The 10,377-nt window shown below is 46.9% G+C and overlaps 1 protein-coding gene across 1 annotated transcript in view; it reads left to right on the top strand.

Annotated features, from left to right (window-relative positions):
• The window catches only part of OAZ2 (ornithine decarboxylase antizyme 2), an 18,220-nt gene extending 8,058 nt beyond the window's left edge, over nt 1–10,162 (top strand). Inside the window, 4 exon segments of the mRNA NM_001289994.1 lie at nt 5,095–5,252; nt 7,343–7,518; nt 8,603–8,688; nt 8,929–10,162. Of these exon segments, the coding sequence (NP_001276923.1) occupies nt 5,095–5,170; nt 5,172–5,252; nt 7,343–7,518; nt 8,603–8,688; nt 8,929–9,059 (550 nt within the window). The 3' untranslated portion in view covers nt 9,060–10,162.
• The last annotated feature ends 215 nt before the right edge of the window (nt 10,163–10,377 follow it).

The following is a 10,377-nucleotide window of genomic DNA, read 5'->3' as shown; positions in this document are numbered from 1 at the left end:
AAAAAAAAAAAAAGAGAAAGAAATACTATAATCGGCTAAGGGGATTTCAGACAGTAGTTCCACAGACACTTTAAATTAGGGGCAGCAATGTTGCTAGCATTCTTATGTATCCTGAGGAGTGTTTCCGAGGGCACGTCCTATAACAACTGGGAAAATAAAAGGCACTAACAGGTCAGCTCTAATCTTCCATCTCTCTTCCGAATGGCCTTGCCTGTTAGATACCTGACACCTTCATTTCCAGCATGGTTTGTTTTTTCTTCTCCAAAAGCAGGACCAGCTTAGCTGGTTGTTTGGGTTCAGTCTGCTACATTTGATTCTCCTTAATCAGCCTGATCTTTTCAGCCTTTGGACTGAGCTTCTTAGATCATCCTTTTAATGGTAGAGATTAAACCATGCCCCCCAGTGGAGTTACAGAATGTGAGGAAGGATTCTTGGCATCAGAGCCAGTTAAAAACAAAGACTATGGCTCAGCACTGGTGCACAGTGGTTACGGTGCCAGCCATATACACTGAGGGTGGCGGGTTTGAACCTGGTTTGGGCCAGCTAAACAACAATGACAACTGCAACAAAAAAGAGCTGGGCGTTTTGGCGGGCGTCTGTAGTCCCAGCTGCTTGGGAGGCTGAGGCAAGAGAATCACTTAAGCCCAAGAGTGTGAGTTGTGACACCACTGCACTATACCAAGGGCAACATAGTGAGACTCTGTCTCAAAAGAACAAAAAAACCAAAAAACCCAAATAAACAAAAAAAAACCCACAAGACTAAACTGGTCATGAAACCTGACCTGTTTGGATCTCATAACAGGAAGACTTGTGTTTAGAGGCTACTTTCTCTTACGCTTAAATTCTTCCACAATTTCTCTGTTCCTAATGAAGTTCGGTGGCATGTTTTGCTACAGTACCATTTGAACACTAAAGCCATTATTAAAAGAGGTCATTGCTGGGCAATTTCATGTTCCTTAATTTCTTTAACCACTACATCCGTATCTATTCTCCTCCCCTTCTCATTTCAGAAATGATAATCAGGGTTTTTTTTAGAAGAGAAACAATTGGCCATTCAGAGCAAATAATTAATAGCAGATGCTTTATATAAATGATAAAGATAATTATCATGATCTACTGTCTACTAAGTTTATCCCAAACCCTAGCTGTTTCTCAAGGGACTGGAACTGGATGCCATAGTCCACACACACACACACACACACACACACACACACACTTGCTTTTTTGTTTTCTTTTTCCTCTTTAATTACCAAGATAGGGTCTCACTCTTGCCTGGGCTATAGTGCAATGGCATTGTAGCTCACTCCAACATGGAATTCCTGTGTTTAAGTGATTCTCTTGCCTCAGGTCCCTGAATAACTGGTACTACAGGCACCTACCACCACACGCAGCTAATTTTTCTATTTTTTGTAGAGATGGGAACTTGCTCTGTCTCAGGCTGATCTTGAACTCTTCGCCTCAAGAAATCCTCCTGTCTCAGTCTCCCAAAGTGCTAGGATTACAGGCATGAGCCACTGCACCTAGCTATACTTTACTATCTTGTACAGAATTCGTGGGGGAGGAGCAAAGAGTCTCCAAAATCTCTGTGTGTGAGAGTGGGAAAGTAAATGATTTGTTCCCATGGTATAGACTTGCATTTGAGGAGAGTGCTCAGGAAACCAGAAATATCACAAGCCCCCTGCTAATTTTGACTTGGTTAAAGAAATAAGTATCATATAAGATATCACTAACTCATAAGGCAGGCCTCAGGGATTATTTGTAGGAAGACTACCAGATTTAGGACTAAAAACAACCCACTTTATTCTGATTTCTTACAGTGGGTTGGTCCCATTGCTTCTGTCATTTGCAAGTAAAAATTAGTTAAAAATCAAGATGGTAGTTGGAATACAGGGCAGAGATTGAATGTAGTTCACTCATCTAAAGGTTATTTGTGGACTAATTTCTTTGGAAGTAGGAGTCTGGCACCAGAAATTCAGAGGCCCTGGTGATACGGTTATTTTGTGAACTTAAGTAGTATTCCTTGTATTACAAGGTAATATCTATTTATCCCAAAGGGGGGGTTGCTCACTTCTTGGGTAGCTCCATTGGCCAACAGAAGTAAGCCACCTTCTTCTGCACCAGGGGTCCATCAGGGTTCCTGGTACCTCAGCAGGAACCTCAACATAGGCCAGACAAGGTCACTGGAGAATGAGAAGGTATGATCTCACTTGGGGTGTGTTGTGTGTGCCCTTCGGGAACTCCCACCCCTGGTCTTACTATGTCACCCTTGGTAGAGTGCTGTGGTGTCACAGCTCACAGCAACCTCACACTCTTGGGCTTAAGCAATTTTCTTGCCTCAGCCTCCCAAGTAGCTGGGATTACAGGTGCCTGCCACAATGCTCAGCTATTTTTTGGTTGCAGTTGTTTAGTAGGTCTGGGCCGGGCTCGAACCTGCCACCCTTGGTGTATGTGACTGGCACCATAACCACTGTGCAATGGGTGCCGAGCCTGGAAGGGTGAATCATAATAGCTCATTGTTTCTAGTAGAAAACAACTGCTGTCCTTGGAAACATTTGGTGGCATAGTTCTTTGCCATGCCCTCTCTGTTAGAAGCTGTTGGTGAGGCCAAGAGGGGAGATCAGGATGCTCTAAGGTTTCCCAGGGGAGGCTGGAGGTGGGACATGTTATCACTCCTAGATGTTGATTGTAGATCCTGGCCCATAGATACTTCCCTGGGAAATCCATTTCTCAATGAAATTTCCAAGTATACTGCTTCCAAGTAGGCCCCCAGTTCTGTTCTTTGAGGAACCAGAGCTTAAAAGCTGAGAAGTGAAGGATTTGGACTTCATGTCTCAGTCAGATGCTAATACAACAAAGGACAGTATGAAGAATGGTTATCTCATACTGTTTTACAGTTGGCTTTCAAGAAAAAAGAAATTCCTGATTAATAGCATTTGCTGATTTCTGTTATGTAATTACTCCCCCCCCTCTTTGGGGCTGATACAGGCTACCAGCATGACATTAAATATACTTGGGAAGAGATGTGCTTAGTTCTGTGAGCTGGCTTTGGCAGCACCCCATTCCCACCCCAGTATCTACTGCATTCCAGCTGTCCTGAGGCTGGGTGTTGTGGCTACAGGATGGCCTCTTGCTGAGTCATGGCGTACAGGCACAGACAATTTACCTCTTTCCCTGCTTCACTTGTCCTTGACCCGGAGAATGAGCTACGTTTCAGCCTAAGGAGCCACTAAATAGGATTCAAAGAAGGCAGTGGGGGTAGACCTAGACTTCTGTTGGTTCCATCTGAAAATTATGGGGGCTGGTAAGGAGGTGACCAGGAGGTCCTTTAGGAGTCTTTCACCCCCTGCAGTCCGTCTGATTTTTGACTTCCTTACTCAGGTTACAGCATGTATACCTTGTCCCAGCAAAACACTAACCCCTCCATTTGAGTGTCTCTTCTGACCACATCATTGTCACCTGAACTACTATGCTCAGGTCATGAAGGGACCAGCAAAGAAGGGCAGGGAGGCCTAGCATTTGGTGGCACAGTGGGGACAAAATCAGATACTGTAATAGTCTGTGTACTAGTGCACCTCTGTTCTGGGAGTCAAATCTTTGGATTTAGTTTCTTTTTTTTTTAATATATATTTTTCTTTTTTTAAATTTTTATTTATTTTTTTGAGACAGAGCCTCAAGCTATTTCCCTGGGTAGAGTGCCGTGGCATCATAGCTCACAGCAATCTCCATCATAGCTCACAGCAATCTCCAACTCCTGGGCTCAAGCAATTCTCCTGCCTCCGCCTCCCAAGTAGCTGGGACTACGTAGAGGCATCTGCCACAATGCCATGGCATCACAGCTCACAGCAACCTCCAATTCCTGGGCTCAAGCGAGTCTCCTGACTCTGCCTCCCAAGTAGCTGGGACGACAGGCGCCCGCCACAACACCTGGCTATTTTTTGGTCAGCCATCGTTTGGCGGGCCTGGGCTGGATTCGAACCCGCCACCTTAGGTGTATGTGGCTGGCGCCTTGGCCACTTGAGCCACAGGTGCTAAGCTTTTTTTTTTTTTGAGACATAGTTTCACTCTATCACACTTGGTAGAGTGCTGTGGCATCACAGCTCACAGCAACCTCCAGCTCTTGGGCTTAGGTAATTCTCTTGCCTCGGCCTCCCGAGTAGCTGGGACCATAGGCGCCCACCACAATGCCCGACTATTTTCTTGTTGCAATTTGGCCAGGGCCAGGTTTAAATCCACCACCTTTGGTATGTGGGGCCAGTGCCCCACTCACTGAGTCACAGGTGCTGCCCTCATTCTTGTTTTTTTTCCGTGACAGAGTCTCAAGCGGTTGCCCTTGGTAGAGTGCTGTGACATCACAGCTCACAGCAACCTCAAATTTGGGCTTAAGTGATTCTCTTGCCTCAGCCTCCCAAGTAGCTGGGACTACAGGTGCCCACCACAACACCCGGCTACTTTTTTGTTGTATTTGTCATTGTTTAGCTGGCCCAGGCCAGGTTTGAACCTGCCAGCTTTGGTGTATGTGGCTGGCGCCTTAACCAATGTGCTCTGGGCATGGAGCCCATTCTTAACCTTAGAGGGATTTGGGTAGGTGATTTCCAGTTCCTCTGTTTAGAAAGGGGATGGGACCATCATTGGGAAAGTGGTTTAAGAATTCCTTAGGAACACAGTATGTGGTCCACACGACTTCCTGGGGCCTGTGTGCCTCTTCTCTCCAGCCTGATATGATTGTGTAGGTTTTGTGACTCTGCCACATCAATTGTTGAGGCATAGATGGGGGTAAGGAAGGAGACTGGAGGGGAGCTAAAGGACAAGCCAGTGCCACAGACTTGTTTGAAGATGTTTGATAAGTGCTAGTCCGGTCAGACATACCCAGTTGAACTCCTTGGCCTCTGGAATTCCCTATGCCTCTATAGGATGGTGGGTTTTCTTTAAGAGAGTAGTAGTAGTTCTGGAAGCTAAAGCCTAAAGGATTGGGACAATGGTGTAGACACAGAAAGAACATTTGTTTAGGGAGAGCCAAGGCAGGGGTTGGGGTGGAACTGAGTTAAAATCTTCAGGTCTTGGTGTTTACTGTCTCACCTTCTCTGTCTCTTGCAGTAGTATTTTGCCTTTGAGTAACTGTCCCCAGCTCCAGTGCTGCAGGCACATTGTTCCGGGGCCTCTGTGGTGCTCCTGATGCCCCTCACCCACTGTCGAAGATCCCCGGTGGGCGAGGGGGCAGCAGGGATCCTTCTCTCTCAGCTCTAATATATAAGGTAAGGGGACCCTGGGATGGAAGGCGAGCCTTCTCTGACTATACTGGGCTGTTGCTCAAGGGCAGTAATCACTGTTGTTTAGTCTTCTTTTAGGCCAGGCCAGTAAGGGGACTGGGAGGGATTCTTTCGTGAGGCTTTTGGGATTACTAGAGGGAAAATATCAGCACTATTTGCTGCCTTTTAATTGCTGTGATTGAGGCCCAGATGGTTTAGCTTTTCCCTAAGACTGAGGTGGAAGGTTAGCAGGGCAGTTGAGTTCTAGTCTCTTTAAATTGTGCTCAGGGAAGATAAAATGGCACCTATAGTCCCCCTGGAAGCAGGCTGCGGTTGACCAGGGCTCCAGAGAAACCCTTACACATATTCTTTTGTTGAGTTGTTTTGTAACTTTTTTTTTGTGAGACAGTTTCAAGCTGTTGACCTGGGTAGACTGCCACGGCCTCAGAGATCATAGCAACCTCTAACTCTTGGGCTTAAGCGATCCTCTTGTCTCAGTTTTTTTATTTTTAGTAGAGACAGGGTCTCACTTTTGCTCAGGCTGCTCTTGAACTCATGAGCTCAAGATCCACCTGTCTTAGCTTCCCAGAATAATAGGATTACAGACAGGAGTCACTGTGCCTAGGATTTTTTTTTTTTTAAGAGAGTCCTACTTTGTCCCTCTTGGTAGTGTGCTGTGGCGTCACAGTTCATAGCAAACTCCAACTCCTGGGCTTAGTTGATTTTCTTGCCTCAGATCTCCTGAGTAGCTGGCACTACAGGCACCTGCCACAATGCCCGGCTATTTTATTTTTTTGTTGCAGTTTGGCCGGGGCTGGGTTTGAACCCACCACCCTCCAAATATGGGGCTGACGCCCTACTCACCGAGCCACAGGCACTGCCCCAGTGCCCAGTGTTTTGTTGTCGTTTTTTTTTGAGACAGAGCCTCAAGCTGTCCTCATGGGTAGAGTGCTGTGGCATTATAGCTCACAGCAACCTCCAACTCTTGGGCTTAAGCGAGTCTCCTGCCTCAGCCTCCCAAGTAGCTGGGACCACAGGTGCCCACCACAACGCCCGGCAATTTTTTGGTTGCAGCCATCATTGTTGTTTGGTGGGCCAGGCTGGATTTGAACCTGCCACCTTAGGTGTATGTGGCTGGCGCCTTAGCCACCTGAGCCACAGGCACCTAGCCTTTTTTTTTTTTAAGAGCTAGGGTCTTGCTCTGTTGCCAGGTTGAAGTGCAATAAGTCACTGCAGCCTGAAAACTTGAGTTCAAGTATCCCCCTGCCTTGGCCTCTGAAAGTGTTGGGATTACAGATGTGAGCTACTGTGCCCAGCTCATTGTTTTTATTTATTTACTTATTTTATTTTGAGACAAGAGTCTTACTTTGTTGCCCTGGGTATCGCTTTAGCTTAGCGCACAGCAACCTGAAAGTTTGGGGTTCAAGCCATCATCCTGCCTCAGCTGTCTGAGGAGCTGGAACTATAGGCACCTGCCATGATGACCAGCTAACTTTTCAATTTTTAGCAGAGACAAGGTCTTGCTCTTGCTTAGGCTGGTCTCAAATTCCTGAGCTCAAGGGATCCTCCTACCTTGGCCACCCAGAGTGCTAGGAGTAGTGGCATGAACCACTGTGCCCCACATTGTTTTTGATGTTTCCCTTTAAGAGGGAAAGAATGTGGCATTGGAGAAAAAGCATGGGTTTTCAAGTGAGGGAGCCCTGCATTTCAATCTCAGCTCTGCCATTTACTAACTCAGGAGCCTTGGGTCATGTGCTTAATTGTCTTTGGCCTTAATATCTCAGATTTATTAATTCACATCTCAAGTGCTTATCATGATGATTCACACTACCTGGCATAGTACTCGGCAGCTAGTGGACACTTGGTAAATATTTCCCTTTCCATAACATTGGTTTTTACCACCATCAGCTGCCCCCAGTGCCCAGTGGGCAATGGCTCCATTTAGTTGCTATTCATTGCTGCATTTTCAGCATGCCCTCTATCCCATGCTACCCTAAGATTGAACCAAGAGGACTTTCAGCACAACCGAGGGTAGGAAGCCAGTGATCTGGCCAGAGGAGTAGTGACCTGGTCCTCTGTCCTGCTTTCTTTCTCAGGACGAGAAGCTCACTGTGACCCAGGACCTCCCTGTGAATGATGGAAAACCTCACATTGTCCACTTCCAGTATGAGGTCACCGAGGTGAAGGTCTCTTCCTGGGATGCAGTCCTGTCCAGCCAGAGCCTGTTCGTAGAAATCCCAGATGGATTATTAGCTGATGGGAGCAAAGAAGGGTAAGGAGCCAAGTACTGGGAAAGGAAAGGATCAAATGGGGAAGGAGGTACCATTCCAAGAGAAGGGTGTGTGTTTATTGGGGAATAACAGATTTGTAGGAGAGTCTATGCTTTCTTTCCTAGCTCTAGACTTCTCAAGCAGATACCATTTTGTAACAGGTTATTTTTAGCCAGTAAAACAGGCCTGCTCTAGGTTATAATTAAAGCAGATCATTATCACATTAACCAAATGCTTGCCAGTTAATCACCTTGTAGTTCATCTTCCTAGCAGATAGTAAACCCCCCCTCCCCAGCCACCGTACAGTGGTACAGTTCAAAAGGCCAAGACTGTCCAAACAGCTAGGTGTGTAAGAACTAGTCTTGAGGACAGAGTTCTCTTGAGTGACCCCAACCTCTTGAGGAAATCCTTTTAGGCACTGTTAGGGCCCAGAGTGTTCCTCCTAGGCGCAGGTGATTTTCTTTCTTTCCTTTTTTTTTTTTTGAGACAGAGCCTCAAGCTGTCACCCTGGGTAGAGTGCGTGGTATCACAGCTCACAGCAACCTTCAACTCCTGGGCTTAAGTGATTTTCTTGCCTCAGTCTCCCAAGTAGCTGGGACTGCAGGCGCCCACCACAATGCCCGGCTATTTTTTTTTTTCTGGTTGTAGTTGTCGTTGTTTGGCAGGCCCAGGCTGGATTCGAACCTGCCAGCTCTGGTGTGTGTGTATGTGGCTGGCACCTTAGCTGCTTGAGCTACAGGTGCCAAGCCAGGAGCAGGTGATTTTATCAGACTTAGCAATCTGGGGGCCCCTGAAGTTCTATTTCTAGGTCCTAAACTCTATCTTGTGAAGATGAGTAGTGTTACTTTCAGATAAAGAATCTCTGTTTTTCTCAGGGACTGTGGCTTTTTTCCCCCCTCCCTTCCTCTCTGAACAGAGGCCTCTGTGGGTCTTGAAGTAGGATCTTTTCTCTCTGGATCTTCTGTATTTATATTGCTGATTGTAAGCCTCAGAAAGCCTCTTGGGTGTGTGTGTGTGAGAGCGCTATCTGGAAGCCTGATATAGGGAGGTGACAATGGGCCTGAATGGTTTCTTTGCTTTTTACAGATTGTTAGCACTGCTAGAGTTTGCTGAAGAGAAGATGAAAGTGAACTACGTCTTCATCTGCTTCAGGAAGGGCCGGGAAGACAGAGGTGAGGGGTCAGAACAGACTGTGATCTACAGCACAGGCTGGGGAGGAGAAAAGGGAGCTCATATGTAATGAGGAAGGACTCTCCTGAGTTTGCTTCACAAACCCTGGGAAGTCATGGGGGGAGGTCAGAGGGTGAGTAAAAGGCTTACTGCTTGTTCATTCCATCTTTGGGGTTTTCCCTTGATTTGAGCTTACCCTTGTGTTTCTCATCACAATCTTTTTTGTACTTTATTTTCTGCAGCTCCACTCCTGAAGACCTTCAGCTTCTTGGGCTTTGAGATTGTACGTCCAGGCCATCCCTGTGTCCCCTCTCGGCCAGATGTGATGTTCATGGTTTACCCCCTGGACCAGAACTTGTCCGATGAGGACTAATGGTCATAGAGGATGCTTTGCCCAAGAGCCACAGTGGGGGAAGAGGGGAAGTTAGGCAGCCCTGGGACAGAGGAGAGGGCCCCTTGCTGTCTAGGGAAGGACGCTGAGGGGGTCAGGGTGAGGGTTGCCTATTGTGTTCTGGGAGTTGACTCGTTGAAATTGTTTTCCATAAAGAACAGTATAAACATATTATTCACATGTAATCACCAATAGTAAATGAAGATGTTTATGAACTGGCATTAGAAGCTTTTTAAACTGCGCTGTGTGATGTGCTCTATCTAGCCTAGGGAAGGACATTGCCTAGAGGGGGAGGGACTGACTATCTGGGTCCAGGGGCACAGCCTGGAGGGCTGGTGGCAACACCGTCAGCTCAGCTCCCCTGCTATTGAATTTTTATGTTTTGTTATTAAGACTTGTGTATTTTCTTTCTTTGCTTCCTATCACCCCAGGGGCTCCTGAGTATAGGCTTCTCAGTCCCTGGGCAGTGTCCTTGAGTTGTTTTTTGCCACTCTTACCTGGGCTTCTCTATGTGTATTTGTGTCTGGCCTGGAGTAAGCAGGTCTGACCCCCCCCCCCCTTTCTTTACAGCTTAGTGTTTGTTATTCTGGCATTTGGTTAAGCTGGCTTAATCTGTTTAATGTTATCAGTGCATTTTAAATAGGGGCATTGAAGTTTACTCCCACCACCAGGGCTTTTTTGGGGGGTGCCTGGGCCTACACTAGCCAAACTCCAATTTGCAAGTCACCACAAGGAGTTGCTCCTGGCTGCAAGCCCAGGCCCCAAGGTCTCCTTCCTAGGGTTACAAAGAAAGAGCAGAGAGGAAGAGGAATAGCAACTCAGGGCCTGGGAATTGTGGGGGAATCTGTCCTTGGGGACTGGATGCCTCTGGCTGGCAGAGTAAAATGCTTACTGCCTCCTGTAACAGGTTCTAAATAGTGCCTGAGACCCTGCTCTGCAGGGCCTAGGGGTAGGAATGTTTTCATGGAACAACTTATTCTAAGGGGAGAGGAAGGGGAAGAGAGCTACAGTGGGTGAGGGGGATGGGGATGTCAGGGAGGCAAGTGTGTTGTGTTACTGTGTCAATAAACTGATTTAAAGTTGTGGTTGGTCTGTTCTTTATTCTTGTACCAGGACCAACTTCCTATCACTACTGTTTTAAGAGCCTAACCAAACAGAGCTATGGTATATGCTCCTTAGGAAAAAAGCTGCAGCATAGCAAGCCGATAAACTGGCCAAGGTCTCTGGGGTCACATTACACTGTGAAATGTGGGGTTGCTAGGAGTCTGGGACACGCTACCAGAACCCCCTGGAGAGACAG

The sequence above is a fragment of the Otolemur garnettii genome, unplaced genomic scaffold, assembly GCF_000181295.1.
Source record: "Otolemur garnettii isolate 467f Iridium unplaced genomic scaffold, OtoGar3 scaffold00011, whole genome shotgun sequence".
In the NCBI taxonomy this organism is placed as follows: domain Eukaryota; kingdom Metazoa; phylum Chordata; class Mammalia; order Primates; family Galagidae; genus Otolemur; species Otolemur garnettii.
Note: the sequence above shows the minus strand (reverse complement) of the source record. Positions and strands in the feature narration are given on the sequence as shown.